Genomic DNA, 23,897 nt, shown 5'->3' on the forward strand with positions numbered 1-23,897 from the left:
CTCTCATCTATTTTTATACTTCACTGGGGAAATGAGAGAAATGATAAATTTAAAGACAGAATGTGTTTAAATGATGATTTCCACTTAGATTACCAGAAAGGATACACTTCTGGACAGAATACACATATAAAACTACTAGAGGCCCAGTGCACGACTTTTGTGCCTCAGCCCAGTCTTCACCCTTTCATAGCTCGGGAGCCCTCAGGGGATATCCAACTGATGGCTGCAGTTGGACATCCTTACTGCTGCCATGGAGGCGGACCGCTGCGCTCCCCAGCCATCAGCCCAGCTTGTGGCTGAGTGGCACTCCCCCTGTGGGAGTGCACTGACCACCAGGGGGCAGCTCCTGCATTGAGCGTCTGCCCCCTGGTGGTCAGTGTGTATCATAGCGACCGGTAGTGACACTGTTCTGGTCTATTTGCAAATAACCCTTTTATTCTATAGTATTAGACTCTTAGTCACAATGTATAGCAATAGAAAATGAGGCAGAACAGAGCATATTCTACAAAATAGTTAATTGCTCGGGAGAAGAAAAGTCTATGGGAGACCAAGTTCTTCACATGGGTCCATTTTCTTTCCCAGTTACTGATGCGGGTGATGGTTCTGAGGCAGGAGTAGAGTTCTCACTGTGACTAATTTCTGATGTCCTCTATGAGCATGGGCTCTCTAACAACCCAAAATTAAGGAAATGACTAAAAGCAAACTTTTAATAATCCCCAAAGGACCCAGAGTGAAATTGCCCCAGCAGTTACCTAATATAGATAGTATGACACAGTTCCCCTGAGTGCAGATCATTACTTTGCAAAAATCCTGTACGGAGACCTACTTTATCCCACTTCAGGGAAGTTCCTGTACTAGATCTTGAAGTGTCTTTCTGGAACGTAAAGCAGTCCATAGTTTCCTTATGGTAGCACTGTTAACTCTTGTGTCATGTTTAGGTCCATGGGGCCGATGCATGGGAGACGACTGTGGTCCAGGAGGCATCCAGACCCGGGCGGTGTGGTGTGCGCACGTGGAAGGATGGACGACGTTGCATACAAACTGCAAGCAGGCCGAGAGGCCCAGCAACCAGCAGCATTGCTTCAAAGTTTGTGACTGGCACAAAGAGCTGTACGACTGGAGGCTGGGACCCTGGAATCAGTGCCAGCCTGTGATCTCCAAAAGTCTGGAGAAGGCCCAGGAGTGCGTGAAGGGGGAAGAAGGCATTCAGGTGCGAGAGGTCACGTGCATGCAGAAGGAGAAAGACACGCCCGCGGAGGATATCATTTGCGAGTACTTCGAGCCCAAGCCGCTCCTGGAGCAGGCCTGCCTCATCCCCTGCCAGCAGGACTGCATCGTGTCTGAGTTTTCCGCCTGGTCCGAGTGCTCCAAGACGTGTGGCAGTGGGCTCCAGCACCGGACCCGCCACGTGGTGGCGCCGCCCCAGTTCGGGGGCTCGGGCTGCCCGAACCTGACGGAGTTTCAGGTGTGCCAGTCCAGCCCGTGCGAGGCTGACGAGAGCCCGCACAGCCTGCACGTGGGGCCCTGGAGCTCGTGCGGGATGCCCCACCCCAGGCAAGTGCGGCAGGCCAGGCGGCGTGGGAAGAATAAGGAACGGGAACGGGACCGAGGAAAAGCAGTGAAGGATCCAGAGGCCCGGGAACTTATTAAGAAAAAGAGAAACAGGAACAGACAGAATCGTCAAGAGAACAAATACTGGGACATCCAGATTGGATATCAGACCAGAGAGGTTACGTGTACGAACAAGACGGGGCAAGCTGCTGATTTGAGGTAACATTTCCTTACCATTAACTACTCCGCGTCTCTCTGTCAACACGCTGGGCTAGAGAGGCCTTCAGACAAGCTCTGCTACCTCCTGAAACCCACGTGCACACAACCCAGGGTGCAACGTTTAGCACTTTAAGCTTTGTGCGTTTCCTGGCATTATTTCTATTTTGCTCATGCTTAGCAGTGTACAACTTGAGCTCATTTCAATTTTCTTATTAAAATGAGAGATTCTCTGAGAGCTGATACTGCTTCTTTAGGTCAATAGTGCTGTTTACACCTATAATGGGAAAAAACAAATACATAAAGGCCAGAGTTTTGGGATTTTGAATTCAGATATTTTTTTTACTTAGAATAAGACACACTTGTAATCTCTCCAAGTTTATAGTATTTTGATAATTACCCCATAAACAAAATCTAAACAACCACCCAGGGAGCTATAGCTAAGAATAATTCTCTTCCACATTTTATAAAATGGAATAACTTTCCCCAGAGAAGAAAAGGGGAAATCAGCAGAAATTAAGATAAGTAGATGGTACTTAATCATGAGTTTTCTAGTTTAGAAAATATGTAATTAATTGACTGCATTTTTTAGACCAGAATTATTTGTCAAATTATCTCTGAGTAAATAATGACAATATTATGAAACAACTGTCTCATGTGAGCTTTATTGTGAAAATATTCATTGAGGATCATTTATTGAGGATGAGCTAAACTCGCAGAGGTTCTCAACCTGTGGGTCGCGACCCCTTTCGCAGTTGAACAACCCTTTCACAGGGGTTGCCTAAGACCATCCTGCATATCAGATATTTACATCACGATTCATAACAGTAGCAACATTACAGTTACGAAGTAGCAACGAAAATAATTTTACGGTTGGGTCACAACGTGAGGAACTGTATTTAAAGGGCCAGAAGGTTGAGAACCACTGAGCTAAAGGATTTGATGTTTTTCGGATATTCTGAATTTTGCTTTTGGATAAGTCATACCATCTGGGAGTGGCTTAGGTGAATAATATGCATAATTGCCTTTTCTGAAATATTTATGCAGTTATGATTTGGACTGAACTGAGAGAAATTATGGTAACGTCATTCAGAATTTTATTTCATATATATTGTAGAAATGACATTGAAATGTCACCTACTTCATCACACATCTGTTCTTTAATTAAAAGCACGTAAGAAACTTCACTGCAGTCTCAACCCAGTGCTTCTGGTGAGCAGCTGGGTTGTTTTCCTTATGCCCCCTGGAAGTCCTGTAACAGATGACATTTTCCTCTTTACCTTGGCTGTTGGGAACATAATAGGACTGTGTGACATGCATGTTGTATGCTAACATACTCCACTGGCTTCATCTGTTTCTCATACTCTTATTTTTCTTCGCTCATTTTTGCCTAGTGTTTTTCTGTCTACAGCTTTTGAAAGTTGGTTTGAAGCCTTTTCCATTGCAGGATATAGTGTAAATTAATGGACAAACAAACAATTGACTTATCTAAGACAAGAATTTCTCTCAGTATAGCATTGTTCTAGTCACTGATTTTAGGATATTTGCTACTCCCTCCCTTCTTTGGACTGACACAGTTGTATTTTCTCTCAGCACTACAGTAATTTGCTCTTCCTCGATTTTGGTGTTGTCAGCCCAACTCCTTTCCTGGTCTTGCTAAGGGCTGCTTGCTCTCCTGCCTACATTGTTCAGGTTCTTTAAAACTCCTTATGTGTGTGTGTGTGTGTGTGTGTGTGTTCACCTCTGATTCTGTGTCAAGTATACTTTCAAGTCACTTCCTGTTTTTATTATTTTATGACTGTCCTTATTCTGCTGATTTCTTGAGTCTCCAAGACAACTTAAGTTATCTCCTGATGTCATTGGGTTAACATGGTGTAGACATTTAATTTAATTTTGACTACTCAATTAAGAGTGTAATCAGGATAGTATCTCCTACTGCATAGAGCCTCACATACCCATGCAGCTGTTCGAAATAAATATATTTAAAAATCTGTAGATCATTTATCAGGTACTTATATTAGAAATACCATATCTAATTATTCTAATAAAATGATAGTGCATGTATGTTGTAACTTATTAGGGCATAGGTGAAACGTTAGGTTCAACAAATTTGTTATTAAATTTTTATTTAAGAATCTAATCTAATAAAAGAGAAACATGCAAATTGGCCACACCTCTGCTACACACCAAGCCACACCCACCAGCCGATCAGAGTAACTATATGCAAATTAACCCAACCAAGATGGCATCTGGCAGCCACGGAGCTGGAGCAAGCAGAAGCTTTGGTTGCCCCAGCGATAGCCTGCCCTGGCAGGCTGTGGCCTCTGCACAAGGCAACAAAGTTTCAATTATAGAAGATAAATAAATCAAAGACACCTGCTTCCAGCTAGCTTCCACTGGGAGCTTGGGTGGCTGGGGGCCGTGGCCAACCTGCAAACAGCCATCAGCCCCTCACCCAGGATGGCCACACCCTCATGGGTGAGGGTCCTTGCTGGGGGGCTTGGCCAACCTGCAAACAGCCATCAGCTCCTCACCCACGCTGGCCAGGCACCCCAGCGGGGACCACCAACCCTGAAGGGGCTGTGGCCAACCTGCAAATAGCCAACAGCCCTCACCCAGGCTGGCCAGTGGAGACCACCCCACCCTGAAGGGGCTGTGGCCAGTATGCAAACAGCCATCAGCCCCTCACCCATGCTGGCCAGGCACCCCAGTGGGGACCCCAACCCTGAAGGGGGTGTGACCAGTCTGCAAACAGCCATCATCCCCTCACCCAGGCTGGCCAGGCACCCCAGCAGGACTCCCTGGTGCTCAGTGCGCTCCCACAGGTGGAGCTCTGCTCAGTCACAAGCCAGGCTGAGGGCTACCAGTACAGCGGTGGTGGGAGCCTCTCCCACCTCCTCAGCAGTGCTAAGGATGTCTGACTGCAGCTAGGCCTGCTCCCTGCTGGCAAGTGGACATCCCCTGAGGGCTCCCGGGCTGCCAGAAGGATGTCTGACTGCCAGCTTATTCCCAATCCCCCGGGAAGCGGGCCTAAGCCAGCACGTGGTCAACCCCCGAGGGGTCCCAGACTGTGAGAGGGCACAGGCCGGGCTGAGGGACTGCCCCCCCCCCAGTACACAAATTTTTGTGCACCGGGCCTCTAGTTATATATAAGAATATACATGAATAAGCATATATGATTAGGAAAGTTAATGTGTTAGTAACGAAGAGACAAAAACCAGGTATTTTGCCCTAAATTTTGCTCAAATATTAGAGTACAACAGTTGAGCTTCTAAAATGAAAAGTAAATGGATCACACCATCAAAACACAAGGCCACAGACTATGGACTCAGTGATTAAATTTAAAGTGTCTCCTCATATCAAATTGAGAAAAAATTTTATCATGAAAGAGGGTGAAAAATTAATTACTATGGCTTAAAAACCTTATTACAATAACTAAATGAATTTAGATAAATAAGCCTATGAGTATTGTTGAAATAGTTTGCAGGCAAATAAAAATTTTAGCAAACTTACTGCTAGGACTTCCAAGTTAAAGAAGATAGATCTGGCCTGCTTCTGTTTTATAAACAGACTGAAATCAATAAGGATAAAAATGCAAACAGAAATCCCATTCTTTTATGTTAATAAGAAACAATCATAGTCCCAAACTACTAGTGGCAGAGAAGATTTGGAGAATGTGGTAAAATTAGATGGAACTGAGGAATGAAACTTAGAGCAGCACTATGTCTTTGCAGCTTTTATGAACTCAAAATCTCTGAGTAGCCTGAACTTTCGAAGGGGCCAAGCCGATGATACCACCTTGTGCATGGCCTGGTCTGTGTTAGTGAATGGGCTGCAGAAGAGTCTTTGAGTTCTGTTTGAAGACAGAACGGCATAATAGGCAGGCCTGAACAAGGACACTGTGCTATTACCACCAAGGAGAGGCTATCTGTTTGAGGAACTGAGGGATTAAAGTTTGATGACCTGTGTATGGGAAATCTATCTTCCTTGGAAACCTAAAACTTCTCTAAAATAAAAAAACTATTTAAAAAAACTGGGTAAAACATGAAGAGGAGAATGGTTTTGTAACCCCTAAAATACTGACACTTTGAAGTATTTTTCTATCATTTTGTTATCAATTTGATTTTCTTACATCTTTATTTAAATTCAGCCTTACCATTTCAAATAGTAATGAATAATATGCAAGTCATTTTCTATTTTTTTTAAACTTAATGATTTTCTGACATACTCTTTTAACTTCAAGATTAAATCTGTTAAGCAGTAAATTGTATTTCTTTTCAACACAATCAGTCTCTTCATTTCTGATTCCTATTTTACCTTAGAATACTAGTTGTTGGCCCTGGCTGGGGAGTTTAGATTGTTAGAGCATCATCATGCTACACCACGATTTCAGATTCAATCCCTGGTCAGTGCACATACAAGAATCAACCAATGAATGCATGAACAGGTGGAACAACAAATGGGCCTTTCTCTTTCTCTCAAATCAATTTTTTTTAAAATATATATTTTATTGATTTTTTACAGAGAGGAAGGGAGAGAGAGAGAGAGTTAGAAATTTCGATGAGAGAGAAACATCCATCAGTCACCTCCTGCACACCCCCCACTGGGGATGTGCCCGCAACCAATGTACATGCCTTTTACCAGAATCGAACCTGGGACCTTACAGTCCGCAGGCCGATGCTCTATTCACTGAGCCTAACCGGTTACTGCTCAAATCAATTTTTTTAAAAAGGAAAACTAGTTGTTAACTACTCCATTCTTTTCTTTAAGGATTGCTCTCCACAACAGAGATATAAAAGTTTGAATATAAAACTATTGTCTTTACAAAGGCCTGAAAATTCATTGAATCAATAAGAGAGGAATTTAAGTAATGGATAAGTAGGGGAAATAAGTACTAAATAAGAATAGGGAAACCTATGTACTCATGGCTACACAATGTTGAATAAGTCATTTAAACTTTCTGGGATTCAGTTTTCTCATCCATAAACCATATGTGTATGTGTGTATGTGGTGGGGGAGCAGGGAATGAATAGTGATGTTCAAGAGAAGGATGGAGTTGAAAAATCTCTAAAAGCCCTGAACAAAAACCATAGCTAAAGTTGTGGATATAAAATCCTATATATCTTTAATGGTAGGAAGTTAGTTAATTTTTCACATCTTCCACAAACCAGTTCAGAGTAGAACATGGAGACAAATTTATACATATGTAGTAAATATGGAAGAGGACAGCTCTCAGCAGACTTGAAAGTAACTGCATGGTTTTACTCACCGGATGTGCCATGCGATCCTGAGGGCTCATCCCCACATCATGACTTCGCGAATAGTAAAACTGCAAAAAGAAGGGAGTAAATTGCCCACTATGATGACTACTTTTAGGTTATTCAGAATCCATTTAGGACATTACTACTTCTCATGCATAAATAGCAGGCTTTTATGTTAAAGAACTTTCTGTAATACCCAGAGTGTCCATTTGCCTGCCAAGGTGCCCATCATCATTTCTCAGAAGCCTGCCTCAGCTGCTTGCTGGCCACGTTTGATTAAAGAAATGGAGTCAAGAGGCCCACAGGTCCTTTTTAGATAGTATATGGCTAACAAGAGAACCTCAACTTCTCTCAAAATGTAGAGCTGACGGGGCACTTTGCCCTCGAGAGCCAATCTTAACCCCTTCCTGATTCTGCGTATGTGCCCAGAGGCTGATCGTTGAGCATTACTAATCAATAACAATTAATAAGAATAACATTAATAAGACTTCCTAGTTCTCTTTTGGTTGGATTCCACCCATGGGAGGCAGCAACCATGTATGTGAATGTGGGAGGATAGGGAAGTTGGAGTATTTAGTCCCATCTTCTTGGATCAGTGACTACTTTCCTGTGGTTTTGTCCTGCAGCTCTGTCCACTAGCAGGTCCCTCTCAGGTTCTGGTGAATCCTTTCCCTCGGCTCTTTTATTACCTTGGGATGATCATCTTCCCAGAGTTGCGAGTCCCTGGGTGCTTGACTATCTCTTGACGATTTTTCTTAACACTGCGACACTTTTAATAATCCTTTCATTAAACTCTTCTGATTTATCCCATAAGAGTTTACAATTTGTATTCTGCTAACCCTGCTGGATATAACTGATATATAGCACAGTACAGTGTTAGAGCAAGAGAACTACTTCTTTGTTGTTGCTGGTTTACTTATTAATTAATTAACTTAGTGTTTATCAATTTACTTTTTTGCTCAACAAAGTACAGACATAGAGACATTCTAGGTGCTGGAATCAATAGTCAAAAACAAAAACAAAGTGGAACTATTCTTTGCTATGGAAAAAATGACACAGAAAGCAATATAAAAACAGAAGTCCTATCTTACATCTGTATATATAGACAGAGTGCGTGCAAGTCGCAGCTGAGTTAGTGAGTTCTTCCTAAACAGAAGTTGACAGGATAAGGAATAGCTGTATATAGGAACTGCTGGTAAAATTAAGGACTGGTAGGTATGCAAAAGATAGAGGAGGGTGATGAAGGAAAAATATGAGAACAGTAAGTGCAATGGTACCAAGATATGCATCAGTAATGGTTCACTGTGCAAGGATATGATGTATGTGGATTATTCATATGATATAAGATTAGAAGGGAAAAAAAGTGTGAGTAGAAGCCTAAGAGAATGGCCCCTCCTCATCCCTTTTTAATATAATATAAATATTATGTTATAAAGGGATGAGAAACTAGACAAGAGAAGCCAGGGAAATCTTAGAGGTCAAGCTTAAATTTTTGGACTTTATACCTTGTGGGACATTCATCTCCACATTTATTAGAAACAGTGTTTTGAGCACATCCATATAAAACACACTATTATAAAAGTACACTATATACATTACTAATATCATAGTAATTAAAACTAAGCATAAGATAAAGAAAAAAGGAAATAATATTTTGCTGATCACATGGGTTCATGTTATCATTAGCTAAAATCTTAAACTATCCATGAAAAAGTATATTATTGATGGTAGTGATTTTTAGTCCATTCAACTAAAAGAATGTAGAATATATAGAATGTAGAATATAGATGCTGGTGCCTTTCAGGAGACAGCACATAGAAGATATTTCAGTATTATTGTGCCTTGTTAATACTAAACAAGTTCTGTTTCATAGTTTAATAAAATATATTCCTTATAGAAATGAGAAAATGTATCATTCTTAATATTATAAAAGTACTCCAATAGTTTCTGAGCATTATTTTAATTAGTCTAATCTTTGGTCCATTTACAAACATCATCATTTCGTCTATTCCTCCTGTTTTTACGTCTTGAAGCCACTAAGCTATTTTATAATTACTCCTAGAGGCCCGGTGCATGAAATTCGTGTATTCGGGGGGAGTACCTCAGCTCGACCGACCTGTGCCCTCTCACAGTCCAGCACCCCTCACTCCTTACTGCCCATCTGCTCGCTGCTCCTTACCACTCAGGTCGCTGCTCCTTAGCGCTGAGGCAGAGGCGGGAGAGGCTCCTGCTACCGCTGCTGCACTCGCCAACTGTGAGCCCATCTTCTGGCTGAGCAGCGCTCCCCCTGGGGGAGCTCACTGACCACCAGGAGGCAGCTCCTGTGTTGAGCGTCTGCCCCCTGATGGTCAGTGTGTGTCATAGCGACCGGTCATTCCACTGTTTGGTCTATTGCATATTAGCCTTTTATTATATAGGTGGATTACTTAGTTGGCATTGATGATGGTGGACTAAAAGCTAATATTGTTGATATATACCTATAAACATAACAAATTCAGAAGTGTCAGTGTGATACCAGGGTCACTTCCCACATCCTAATGTTATGACTGTCTCATCAGGCCTACGATATCTTCTTTCCTACACTTTTCTCTCTATCACCTCTCAGGAGTTTTTTGGTGTAAATGGTGATCCTATCATGGGACAGTTGAACAAAAGAGAGCTCTTAGGTAACATTTAAAACATGTGTAAGTGAAAGGAAAGGATTTAAGGCAGGGAATTAACCTTAAGCCACATTGTAGATATCACTGCCTATTCTTCCCTCACATGAACTTTAAAGTCCATTCCAATTCCTTTGCTTTTATTCAGAGCTGTATTAGAATCTCCCATTTGATTGTTCTAAATTTAGCTTTCTTCCTTGAACTGGTGTGAGAACAAGATTCCTTGAGAAACTTTCTTGAGCTGGCACTTCCTGGAACAGCCTGGCCAGGGGTTAGGGCAGTGACCTTGCATCTCTGTCAGGAACAGTGATCTCATCCATTGTTTCCATTTATTTGCTGGAATTGTGTTAGCTTTAGGTGGGTGGTACTGAGTCTCCCTCTGACTGGAATATAACAAGAAAGGTTTAAATGGGAGGAAGTAATGTTAAAAGGAAAAAAATCCACATAGGATAGGACTTTAATAAATCATTCAGGCATATTTGTGTAACATAATCAAGAATATGTTCACTCTTTTAGAGTCTTTATTTCAGTCATGTATTTTATCTTATTTTCATCTTAAAATTGTGCATTATTGAGCATTATTTTAGGCCTCAACTCACACTTCCACCTTTTTTCCCCCTCGAATCTTGTATTTTTTTTTCTCTAATCGTATATCATTTTTTTCTAATCTTGTATCATTTTAGTATAGAGCAATTACTTAGCTTTTCCCCAAACATTTCTTTGACAGATAAGTTTATTCTCTACTTAGTACAAATATGTGGTCATCAAAACTAGATTTTAAAAGGATGTGATCATGGAAAATTTTTTTAGCTAGTATTTACCAGCAGCTGAATTGTAAATGAACAAAATAACTGGGCCGTGCTTAATACAAGAAGCCATTGTATTGAAAAGATCTTGGAATGTTGGCATAGTCATGCACAGTATAAAGTGTTGGAACAAACAAAGCAGATTTTTTATAAAGAAAAATCAATTATGACCACTGATAATTCTTCTCTATGGTTTTAAAGAAAGTTTTCAAAAGACTACTAATAGCTCTAAGCCAGACCACTATTTCTATAAATAGATGGATAAGAATAAACATAGTAAAAGGTGGCCAACCTGAAATATATATCCACACACATATATATCCTAACTCGAGATTAATAATTATGAATTTGTCATAAATTATTTTCAATAGTTTGAAATTTGCACACTTTTGAATTTCATATGAGATGTGGTGTACTGACACATTTTAGTTTTCATGCCAGTTTTCAAAGAGTTTTTATAAAAAATATAATTCTCTGGTAGGTTCTACTGTACCAAGGATCCCATATAGGGGAAAAAAAAAAAGAGAGGGAAAGGAATAGGTAAACAAAAATATAAAGATGCTATATAGTTACAGCTATGTGTAAACCATTGTTTCTTCACTTGATATCTTTAATTTTATGCATGAGAGACAAGGAGAGAAAAATAAAAAGTGAAAAAAATAAGTAAAATTACTTTAAATTACTATAACTTTATACAGACCCTGATATTTTTTGTCTTTAATGGGTTGTATATGATATAATTCATGGTCTGTAAAAAAAATGCTTAATGAACAGATAAATCTAAGATTAAATGACTAAAGTTTTCAAGAGAAAGCTGCATCTATATTGACTAGAGAAATTTGCTAAGGTCATAGAATATTACCAAGCTCCCCAAGATGGCTTGTATTTACCTAAGTGATGTGATGGGAGAAGTTTGCATTCCAAGTCAATCATGATTTTTTAAAACTCTGAGACGTAGGAATGGGCAGGTTATCTATAGTGAAGAACTTGTAGGACTCTAATTAAGGGAGCATGTAAATAGTAGTAACTAACTGTAGCATGGACGCCTGATGACTTGAATAGTATGGCAGAGAAATGTGGGGGGTTTTCCAATAAGCGGAGACAGAATTATATGTTCATACACAGGAATGGGTCAGAATGGATGGGAGGCCCCAAATCTTATGAGTTTGGGAAGCCAGGTCTTAGGCCATCTTTATAATCCAAGAAAAGGAGGAGGAATGCCTGGATCCTAAAATCTTAGCCCTGGGAATTATGAGGTCCAACGCACAATACAGGATAAATTTAAGAGCAAATTCAATCTTGGCAATTCCTATTCAGTAGTTTGTGCCTTCTGTTGCCTTCCTGGTATTAGCCTCCAATTTCTAGAACTCTGATAAACAAGGGACAAAATGCTAGGATGGCTGGGTTAGCTAAAATGGAACACTGACAAGTAGTAGAAAGAGGGCAAGACATTGCCTTTTTTATTTTGGTGGTCAATTATTTCATGTTCCTCAAACAATATATAGACTTTAAATCTGCCATTTGATTTGGGGTCGCAGTTCCTCAATAGACCAGAGCCAAGGACACTCTGGGATCACACCAGACCACTGCAGCGGACCCTTGGCTGTGCCTGTTGATACCTTCTAGGATGATTGACAGCTAAGGTTTTCCACTTTTTGCTAAGCATCTCCACGTATATCACTTTGATCTTTATAATTAGAACTGCTCCCCAGACTCTGCACTCCCCAGGTTTTATTTACCCTTCCAAAAAGGAAGAGAATGGAATGTGAAAGAGATCCTCTTTAAAAAAAAAAAAATATCACTGAGTCACGCTGGCTGAGCGACTCAGTATTTCTTAATTATCTCATCCTTAATTGTTTCCTGATTTGTAAGACACTGCATTCAGAATAAAGCTGGATTTAAAAAAAAGACTTTGGTTGTACATTTGTATCTTTAAGGGCCAAAGGTTTATGTCTATAGCCACCCCTCCATGAAGACAGAATTCTCTGACTTAGTTCAGAACTATGTGGAGTATTTTTATGTAATAAAGAGGATAAATTAAATAAAGGAAAATAAGGTAAACCAAATTTGTAATTAAAAAATAAAAATAGGAAAGTAAGGATTGTGTTAGAAGTTATGAAGAAATTGTTATTAAGGGGCTGTCATAAATAGAAACATGAAGTTTATAAGATACCTTGACAGAAAAAAAGAAAAGTGTAGAAAGGAGCTAGAAAAAGTGTAGAAAAGTGTAGAAAATGCAAGGGTTGAAATGGATGAAAACTATTTTTAATTGAATTTGTCATATTTGGATAATGCAGTGTTGAGAGAGACATAATGGATCATGTCATGTAATGTTAATTTTGACAACTGTCAAAGACTAGGAAACGCTGTGAAACCATCATGAGCGATGTATGTGCTCTGCCGTTCCATCTTAATTTTAGACTTGTAAATTGGATTTTTGAAACTGTTTACATTTGAACAACCAAAGCAAGGTGTTGTGAAATAAATCAATTTGAAAAGAAAACATTATTGAAGTGATTTGTGGAGTTCCTTGGGAAGAGTGCACTGGTGATATAATTTTGCATAATTTCATTTTACCTCCTACTTTCATTATGAAACTGACAGTCTGGAGCCCAGGGGAGCCAGAGGAACTAGTGAAGCGGAGAATGAATTGGGAGTGGGGGCAGTTGTCCTGTATTATTCTGTGCTGATCATCTCTATTAGAAAGGACCATATCGGCAATGTCAATTTTTAGAGTTGGAAATTCAGTTATGTCTTTATATGTATAATCTGCTTGTAAATCTGATATTTATATTTTCATTTGTATACAGATGCATATTAGTACTTCTGTATATAAATTAAATAAACTAATCTAGGACAGTAACTTCAATGTCATAAGTATATCATTGATTTCAAATTTAAAAAGTTCTGGTGAATTTTGTTCAGAAAAAATTTAAAAGCAATATAGAGAAAACTATTTTAGACCTCTAAAAATGCTTTAAAAGTACTAATATGCAATATGTTTAGATTAAGAAAATTATTATTGAGCTTTAATTGGAATTACAACTTTTAGATATTTGTAGAAGGGAGGCATAAAATAAGAACAGAATTATTAGTTAGGCTTAACTAATTTTTATCAAGAAAAACAATCACACAATTGATCAGATGTTTGGCAACCCCATGGTTTGACATTACCAATGTACTGTCTGTATCAGAGAAAGGTAACTGGATGTTCCAGAAGTATGAGACCATACTAGAGCCTTATTCTAGGTTAGAGATGAGCAGTACCTGGTAGGGACATGTGTATCAGCAACTTCCACTTATACCACGGTGGAAATGATGTGAGATATGCACACATAGAATAATTATAAAGTTGTCACATTATTTTAGGAAGACAACATAGTTAAATATCTTTTATAATTAGAGAAAATCATAAATATTTAAACTGACTCCCATATTGAAATCACTTGACAGTCATGTTTTTATGTCTTTTTCTATATTGCTTATCATCCGAAAAGTACAAAAATGAAAGAAATTGTTCTTCATTCATATGGCTATTTTAAATGAAAGTTTTCGTAGTACTCATAATTATATAAAAAGTTATTTCTGAAACATAGTTGTTTATGAATAGATATAATTGCAAAATTATAGTTGAATCACTTGTGAGCATTTGTAGTAATCTATATATATAAAAGCCTAAGCTACCATTTGTAGTAATCTATATATATAAAAGCCTAAGCTATCATTACGACTACCATGGACGACCAGACAATTGGCTGGTAGCTATGATGCACACTGACCACCAGGGTGCAAACTCTCAATGCAGGAGCTGCCCCCTGGTGGTCATTGCGCTCCCACAGCCAACCGCCTGAGGTCAGCCACTTCCCATGGTCCCTCCCCCTAGCCGGCTGGCCCCAATCAGCCCCGATCGCCAGCCATGCCAAGGGACCCCACCCATGCATGAATTCATGTACTGGGCCTCTAGTCAATATTATAAAAGTACATGAAAATTTCTATCCGAAAGCTTTGAAAATCCAATATATTTTAGTAACAATAAATGAATGAAACTAGTTTCTTTTTTTAGTTTCATGACCATATTTCCTCCCTTTGTATCCTGTAGCTTACATGTAAATATTTTATAATCTAACTAGTGACCCAGTGCATGGATTCATACACATTGAAAGGAAATTAATCAGAAGAAACATTTTAATATTGCTATTCATGTTTTGCTCATGAAAAGAAAATAGGATTCCACCAAGTCTTCTATTTACCTACTCCAGGACTTCTGTGAGGATCAAATGAGATGAGGCATGGGAAAATGCTACACAAACATTTGGTTAAAGTGTGAAATGTTTGCACCTGCCTATAAAGCAAGTCGTGTTCCTGGGCTGAAATATCAAATGATGAGGCATGGGAAAATGCTACACAAACATTTGGTTAAAGTGTGAAATGTTTGCACCTGGCTATAAAGCAAGTTGGGTTCCTGGGCTGAAGAAACTTCAAAGATGCTAGTTGCTAGGGAGAGGAAGCTGGGCGTTGCTACATGACATCATTTCCTGGCGCCCACAGCCACCTTTTCTGGGCTGGGCTAGGCTGTGGGCCATAGTTTGTGCCATGGGGTCTCAACAGCGCCTGCTGCAATTTGGTGGGATGTCACTCTGGGGTGATGGCAGGGCCTGTGTCCCACTTGGGGGAAGCCAAGTATTGCTTTTTGAGCCCCAGGTCCACACACTGTTTCTCTGTAAATCGTCAGTGTGCTTCATGGCAGCTCCTGCTTTGAGTGTCTGCCCCCTGGTGGTCAGTGTATGTCATAGTAACCAGTTGGAGGGACACTTAGCATATTAACTTTTTACATATAGAGATTATTTTTGAAATATTTATTTTTATTACTCTTTTTACACAGTGGAAATAGACTTATTTTTTCTGTTTATATAAGTAATACAAATTATATTTAAATCAAAAACAATATATTAAAATATAAGGAAAATTGAAAAACCACCTAGAATTCAACTACACTGAAATAACCATTTTATAATATTTTAGTGGTTATGCTGCATGTTATGTATCTATATCCTATAGTTTTACATAAATTGTTCCATACATGCTAAATTTGTTATCCCCTTTCTTGAATTATATTAACACATCAAGCACATCTTCATTTTCCTGTGGAGTATAAGTTATGTTAACAAGCTGTAGTCATTTGAACCTATACATATTGACTGTACATATAAATGCATACATGCAACTAACTTTTTTTAAAAAAAATTATCTTTATTGTTGAAAGTATTACAGATGTTCCCTTTGTTTTTTCCCCCCATTGACTCCCTCCACCCTGCACCTGCCTCTACCAAGTCTTCACCACACTATTGTCTGTGTCCATGGGTTATACATATATGCATATAAGTTCCCCAGTTAATCTCTCCCCCACAACCCACACCTAACCCCCGCCTTCCCTCTGAAATTTGTCATTCTGTTCCATGGTTCTATGCAACTAACTTATTTTGCTCAATTTTTAAAAAATGGATTATACTATGCACGTTTTCTTGCACATTATTTTTTTCTTTAATGAAACTCTTCTAATTTATGTAGAATAACTCTAATCCATTCTTCTTAAATCCCCTATTGAAAGGGGTTAACTTTATTTTTGGTTATGACTACCAGGAACCAACCAGCAATAAGTATTCTCATGGATATATGTCCATGTGAATTGATATTTTGATTTCTTTAGGGCATATTCCCAGGTGTGGAATTGCTGGATCAAACTTAATTTTAAAAGATATTTCTAGATGCTTCCCAAAAAGGTGGTCAACACTAAATCCTTTATGGATTTTTTTTTTTTTTTGTGAATGTGTAATCCAGGGCTTCAGTTTTTATTTTCTTTCCTTTGGATTCCTGGTGCCATTTTAAACAGGTTGTATCTTCCTCATTTATTGAACTAGTCGTAACTTAGAATTTTTAGAATCCAATTCTGGATTCTCTATATTATATGACTGATCTATTTGTCTTCTCACCACATAGATTTTTCTACAATGAATGTATACTATATTTTGTTATATTTGAAGTGGCAAGTGCTCTTCTTTTTAATTTTTTTTTTTTGCTATTCATACGATGAGGTCTTTATCTTTTTATATTTTAATATGTTTTTATTGATTTTAGAGAGAGTGAAAAGGACTGGGATGGAGAGAGAGAAACATCAATGGGAGAGAAACACCGATCGGCCACCTGCATGTCTCCTATTGGGTATCGAGCCTGCAACCCAGGCATGTGTCCTGACCAGAAATCAAACAATGCTTGGTTCCTGGGTTGACACTCAATCACTGAGCAACAATGGCAGGGCCAAACGAGCAGGTCTTTATACCTACTTGTAAGAGGGAACCATGTTGTGATTTTACCTGGGATCATTTTTATTTAAATGTAACTATAAATGGCCATCAAGACTGTATTATAGTTTTCAGTTTCTTCTGCAGTTGTAATGTGTGTTATGTTTTAAAATAATATAATTTTATACCCATTCTGGATAGTTCTTGCTTCATTTATTCCTAAACATATTATGTGATTTTATTTCTTGCAAATATAGAGATTTTAGCATTTTTTATGTCTAGGTGCTTTTTACAAGGGTAAAACTATTGATTTTTTTGTATTTAGCTTATATCTATTTACATTGCCAATTCTATTTGTAATACAAAAAATGTTTTATTAGAGTCGTGACTCTATTATACTACTTTTCAGAGTAAATAGTGATAGCATTAACAAAAAGATGTTTTCATCCTTTCCAGTGTTTATATTAATTATTTTATTTGCATCATATTTTTACTTGAATGAACAAAGCAGTTTCAACTATAATCAACACTTTTCTTCTTGGGGGATTTATTTAAGTTTGCTGAAATAATTATTTTTAATTATTAGTACAGAAGGAGAATATTTGTGATCAAAATCAAGTCATGTAATAGTAATATAGTATTTGAGTTCTCTTTTATCTTCAGAAATTCTTCAAATAATTAAAAAATGTCACATTTATTCTGTACTCCACACTGAGATTTACTGTAAAAATAATTCAAGATGAAGAAGCTTTATAATGGAGATTCTATGTTACAGAATTTATGCAAATTGAATCCTGTTTAAGGAAGTGCAAAGTGTTACAAGTTAGAATTCCTGTTCTGTTAATTCCTATGGGAACCCAGAGTTGGCAGAGAGGCCCATGGTCTTCAAATATAGTAATATATTCTTCCTCTCTAATCGCTAATTGAAAAGAGACTCTTGATAATGGAAATTTTCAATTAACTCTAGATCTCTTAAATAGCCTATCACTTAAAGAAGAGTAAGTTAGCATTGAAACAAAACATTGTGGTTAATTTTCCTTTATCCTAGCTCACTTCCTAATTAGTCCAGACCATAACATCTAACAAGAGGTATTTAATGTAACAGCAAAGAAATTAGTGATTGTTGATAATTTGTGATAAATAGAATGCTGAATAGTGTGAAGTACTTGTGTCATTTGCCAACAAGGAAAAACACAAGCATTATTTTTAAAATCTCACAGTGTTTTATCTATTTCAGATCTCTGTTAGCATTCATATAATGTAATTATAACCTGTCTACTTCCAATAAGGATTTGGAAGTGTTTTATAATAAAAATTAAAAAAACAAAATGAATGAACAAATCAGTGCATGAATGATATATATGTGTATGTATATGCAAGTATGTATACATACATATGTACATATAATTGGTGAAAGAGGATATTATATGATGTATTAAAATCGCATTTGAAGTTTGACTATAGCACTTGAAAAAGTTAGGCTGACATACCTGAGAAGCTAATAGAAAAAATGAAACATGATTTACATTTTAAAGTATGTCAGTGTGCACGTGTGTGTGTGTGTGTGTGTGTGTGTGTGTGTGTGTGTTGTACATATACTCGTTTCTTCTGTCAGCTGCTGGTGGATAGTGAGAGCACAAGTCTAGTCAATCATTCTATAAAGTAGTTCAAGAAGTATCAAAGTCCTATGGACTAAATAGAAAGTTTCTTTTAGCTAGAGGAAATCTCGGGTTCATAGAATGTCTTGCCCAGATATATCTGCATATACTTACAATTATTTTTCAAAGCACTAGTATACCATCACTGTGAGATTCTAAAAATAATGCTTATGGGTTTTTTTTTCTGAGTCTCCTTGAAGAGTAAGGTGATGATTACCGTAAAAAAAAACATTTAAATGAATTATTGTTAGAGAATAAAAATCAATAATCAGTGAGTATTCACAACCTTCTTCTGCTCTTTTTGCTATTAATGTTTTTCCTTTGGCCTTTATTCTCTGAGGAGGAAAAGGGAAAAAGCTGCCAGGATGTATTCTGTTATGAAAAGGAATTAGAGCAACAGAAGTGGTAGGATTGGGGTGGGGAAGTATCTGTGGGTTAACTGAGTAAAAGAATGAGAAAGTTAAGCAGTGCTGCTAGGAACCACATTTTTCCAGGTTCCCTTTAATGTGAGAAAAGTTGAGGAAAAAACTGAAATTTCTTCAATTTTACCACATTCTTGGATAGGACAAAGGAATGCATCTACTCTGTATTTCTGCCTCTCTGAATAGCCTTGGATCAATACTTTCAGGTTGTATTGCTATTACAGGACATGTGCATTATAGGGGTTCCCCCATATGTCCCCTTGATTTGATTTTGTTGTATGTCCAACTTAGTGGGAGGAGAAAGGTGAAATGAGAACACTGTGCTGAACTAACTTCCAGGTGCAGGTTGTGATGATTCATTTGCCTCTTAAAAGCAAAGAAATATAAAACTGTGATAACTTATGGAGGAAGGAGTAGCAAATGTGTCCAAACTTACTGGGACTTGTAATGTGCCTTCATTGGTGCAGAGAGTTACATATTTATTTAATTATTATATGATTTTTATTACATATAAAAATTTAGGGATTGAAAGACTTTTTTAATTAACATTTTAAATAAAGTATCAGCTTAGTGACGGAACTGTTTTAAAAAATAAATGTAGAGCCCTCTGTACACAGTACAACAAACTGAATAATAGTGAACTATTTTTTCAAATGTTAAATAGTAGAGGAAAATAGAAGAGACCATAAACAGTATCTAATTTGTGGATGGATTTCCTCCATTAAAGTAATTAAAATAATGGAGGAACTCTCAGAGGTCAAAATTACATAATGTGGTGGATAAAATACACTGTGTGAGACCAGACAAATCTGGATTAAGTCAGTGTGCTTCCATTTATTTCAAACAGACTATAGTCACTATAATTGCACATTACAATTAGAAACTAGCAACTACAAGAGAGCCAGAAGAAAAATACATACCCTTGGGCTGAAGAGGGGATTAAGCTAAAAAAACAAACAAACAAAAAAACATCAAAAAACTGAGAGCCATTTATAAATAATAGAAGGGAAAATGAGTACACTATATATTTCGCCAAAGCAGTAATTATAGACTTAAGTGAATTTATTAGAAAATTAGTATACTGGTCAGTGTTCTTATCTGCAAGTAACAGAGTCCACAACAGTTAGTTTAAAAACAGAAAGGAGTTTGTTACTGGCAATAGGCGGAGTGCAGAATTCCAGGGTAAGACAGGGAGACAAGCCTAGATGCCACACAGCCAGAAGCACATCTGGTAGAATTACACCTCCCACCAGGTGACAGCTCCAGGAGAGGTCCCATGCCTTTACTCACTGCTCATTACCCAATATCCCTAAAGACAGAAGCTCTATTCTAACCAGGGAAGAATAACCAAACACCTTTGTGACTGCTTATCTCCTTCTCAGGACAATCACATCCTTAAGTTGCATGCAGCTGTGTTCTTATCCCTTCCGGGTTGCACACCGTGGTATTAGCCTTATAGGACCCAGGTCACATGTGTAACTCGAGCTGTGTTATGGAGAAGGGGAAGAACAGGGGTCATCCTGAGTGCTGTTCACTAAAGCCACCAGGAGTAGGAATATGGTACCTTTTCCTTAGGTAATTCAGGATTTCATAGCTTGGGGCTGGGGTACTGTCATCGAGAACTCAAGGATTCTCAGTGGGTTCTGAGATGGCAGCACATACAATGCTAAAGGGCCAGTGGCAGCTATTCTATGAATTTGGCAAATTGCGTAACATTTTTGAGTCATAGTTAGCTCATCTATAAAACTGAGGAATCGGTTGAGGGCATTATCTTGGATTCCTTTCAGTCATAGCGGTGCTTCCTGGATTAACCTACCACCTTCAACACCCGCCTGTGTTTTTATATATCGCTTTGGTTCAGGAAGTTTATAACCCTGTAAATTATAATATTATTAAATCTATGAATTTATTGCATTTGATTATAAATCCAGTATGCATAGTAGCTATTCTGAACAAATAGTGAAATATAATGCCTACAAAACCATTAAATCAATGATTATGGTTGTTAATATTAATGAAATTGATCAACAATATTTATTACCTTGTAAACATTTAATGTACAGTCATTATTTTTTCAAGTGATATAATAGGTCTCTTGTCTGAATACACAGTTACCCATTAATATTAGAATGAATATACTCTGAAGGATAGCCTTATTAATCAGTTATAGAATATGTAGCACAATAAAATAACATATTGTAATCCACCCTCCTACCCCAAAATGAAAATCTATATATTTAAAAGTGCCATCTGCATATATTTAATGCATTATCTTTCTCCTCTTAAAATAGAAATTGGATCGATTTCTTTTATTGCACAATAAATGTTGATTTAGGTAGGTCTTCCCTAACACTTGAAGCAGACTGCAATAAAAGAAAAGTGTGTCTTAACTGATAAATATCTTTCCAAATTCTCATAGTTTTGACAAGTATGTACTATTGAGGTTGAAATGTGAGTTTCTTTCATATTTATGGTTATTACGAGTCTATATCAAACTTCAATTTATAACTTGAAACCCTCTATGTATTATTGGAAGATATCAAATTAGTATTTTAAAAGGGAATCTGCCCTCTCTTTTTATTAATCTCCCTTAAGCATCCTCTTCTATCTAACTTTGTAATTCAACAAAAGAGATTTCCAATGAAATTTAGTTTTCAGTAAAGGGGAATAACTTTGAGATGTATATTGGAACATTCTGAAAAAAAATGATGAGAAAAAAAATATAGCTAACAATAGGGCAGTTTTTCATGAAGTTGAACAAATATTCTAGCATGAATTCCCACATAGCTATAAGGAATTTGCATTTTTCCTGTTTATTGCAATGTATCTAAAGATGTTGATTTTCAAGTCCTATTTCTGACTCCCAGTATCTTCCCTGAGCCTTTTGAAACCCTTAAGAATGCATTATGGAATGGCAAATAGAGTTATCGTCATTTAAATGATGAAGCTTTCCTATTTCTCTGAGTGTAGAAAGAACTAAGCAAACTGTTCTTCATCCTACAGACAGCCTAGTTCAAGAGTTTATTAAAGACTTTTTGATTCATGGTTAGGATATTTTCAAGTACTATTTCTCAAGAACTCTTTATGTCTTCTAATTTAAAGCCTCTTCTACAGTTTTATTACTCATAAAATACCCTTGACTATCTTCAGTTGCTACATTGACAATGATTTCTTCCTATTTGGTTATCTACATCATGAAATTTATCAATTGAGCGTATGTTGTCTATGTCTTGCCCAGTATTGAGGCAAATTAAACAAATGGATAAACAAAATAAGGCTGCAAGATTTGAATTCTAAAGTCCAATAGGGGAGAAATAGTATCACACATGCAGAAATTAGAGATGAACAAGAGACAGTAAATAATCAAGTGTTCCTCTGTGTCCGAGGAGATAAAAGTTTAGGTTAAGGGAGATTTTAGGTGGCTTCCAGAGAAGAAAGTTAATGCTGAAAGTTAGATTCAAATTTTTAAGTTTTTGTCTGGTCTTTGCCATCATCTTCATGCCTAACATTTATAGGAATTGACAATTTAATCAATCATGACTATAGAATAAAACCTCCATAAAAGCCCAAAAGGTCTGGGTTTAGAGAGCTTCTGTATTGGTGAACATGTGGAGGTTGGGGGAGTGTCACACCTGGAAAGGACATGGAAGTGACAAACCTCTTATTACACACATTGTCCTATACATCATTTCCATCTGGCGGTTCCTGACATATATTCTTTTCTAATAAACTGATGATTTAGTAAGTAAAATGCTTATGTTTGTCCGAGTTCTGTGAGCTCCTCTAGCAAATGAACGGAACCCAAAGAAAGAGAAATGAGAACCTCTGATTTATAGCTAGTCAGTCAGAAGCACAGGTGACAATCTGGGTTTGCAACTAGCATCTGAAGTGTGTGGTGGGCAGTCTGATAGGACTGAACCCTTAACCTGTGGGACCTGATGGTACCTCTGGGTAGATAGTGTCAGAATCAAGTTGATTTCTGGAACAACTTGCTGTTGTCTGAGAATTGCTTCTTGGTGCTGGGAAACCTCTCTGCTTCAACACACACACACACACACACACACACACACACACACTGAAATTGGGTACAGAACCCAAAATAATTCATAAAATATCCATGTAGTTATGTGTTTTTATTTATTTATTTGTTTGTTTGTTTAGTTGATGTTTTAGAAACAGAGGCAAAAAACCCTTCATGCTAAAAAATGTCTTTGATGAAAAGAATTGCCAAAATGATTCATGCCACGGAACGCAGTTTTAGACGTCAGATAGGTAGTTTTTACCTAGAGTTTTCACTTGGGGAGGCTTTGGGATTGTGCCATGAATCTCCATTCTGGCTCGTTGCCTGAACAGCACGGGTGATAAGGACACAGCTGCATGTAAGCATTTGCTGTGTGAAAGGATAGAAAATGTAGGTACCGGCCCTTCCAGGGAGGCCTCATTGCTGTAGCAGTTTATCCCATTACTAGAGACGTGCCGTGCTGATATCCCACATTCAGCTGTTGACCGGCAGCGTGGCCCTCAGCTTTAATAGGGAGCATATGATCACTCCAGCTGGCAGGTGACACCATCTGGCAACGTTCCCCGGCAGCTCAACAAAAGATTTTCAAATATCAAAGCAAGGGGAAAGACCTTTGCCTTTTTTAAAAAAAGTGGTTTGACTGTGCATGCATTTTGCTCCCAAAAGAATTATTGCTTCTAACTTGCCGAATTCTGTGAAGGAAAGGGCACCCTCAGAGAATGAAATTAGCTCAAAAAATTTGTCAACTGCTCATTTACATTGATAAATAAATGGTAAGTTATAGAAAATTTAATTTTGTGTTTAAAAAGGACTGCAACTTGAATGTAGTTAAAGCTAGGAGAGGTTTGTTGGTTTTTTGTTTGTTTGTTTTTTAAAGATCCCATCTGAAAACATAGGCCTATAAGAAATTAGACTGGTTGGGTTATGAAAACATAAGTGTCTTAAATTTTATTGGAGAAAGGGACCTTAGTGGTCTTTTAGGAAAATGTAATTTCACCAGGTAGGG

At 37.7% G+C, this 23,897-nt stretch overlaps 1 protein-coding gene across 3 annotated transcripts in view; it reads left to right on the plus strand.

Moving 5' to 3' along the window:
• The first annotated feature begins 943 nt into the window (after nucleotides 1-943).
• THSD7A (thrombospondin type 1 domain containing 7A) overlaps nucleotides 944-23,897 on the plus strand; it is a 186,897-nt gene continuing 163,943 nt past the window's right edge. For all 3 annotated transcript variants that reach the window (XM_015558202.1, XM_015558203.1, XM_015558204.1), the window contains exon 1: nucleotides 944-1,770. In XM_015558202.1, coding sequence (XP_015413688.1) covers nucleotides 956-1,770 — 815 coding nt within the window. In that variant the 5' untranslated portion in view covers nucleotides 944-955. The remainder of the gene's footprint in view (nucleotides 1,771-23,897) is intronic.

The sequence above is a fragment of the Myotis davidii genome, unplaced genomic scaffold, assembly GCF_000327345.1.
Source record: "Myotis davidii unplaced genomic scaffold, ASM32734v1 scaffold168, whole genome shotgun sequence".
Taxonomy (NCBI): domain Eukaryota; kingdom Metazoa; phylum Chordata; class Mammalia; order Chiroptera; family Vespertilionidae; genus Myotis; species Myotis davidii.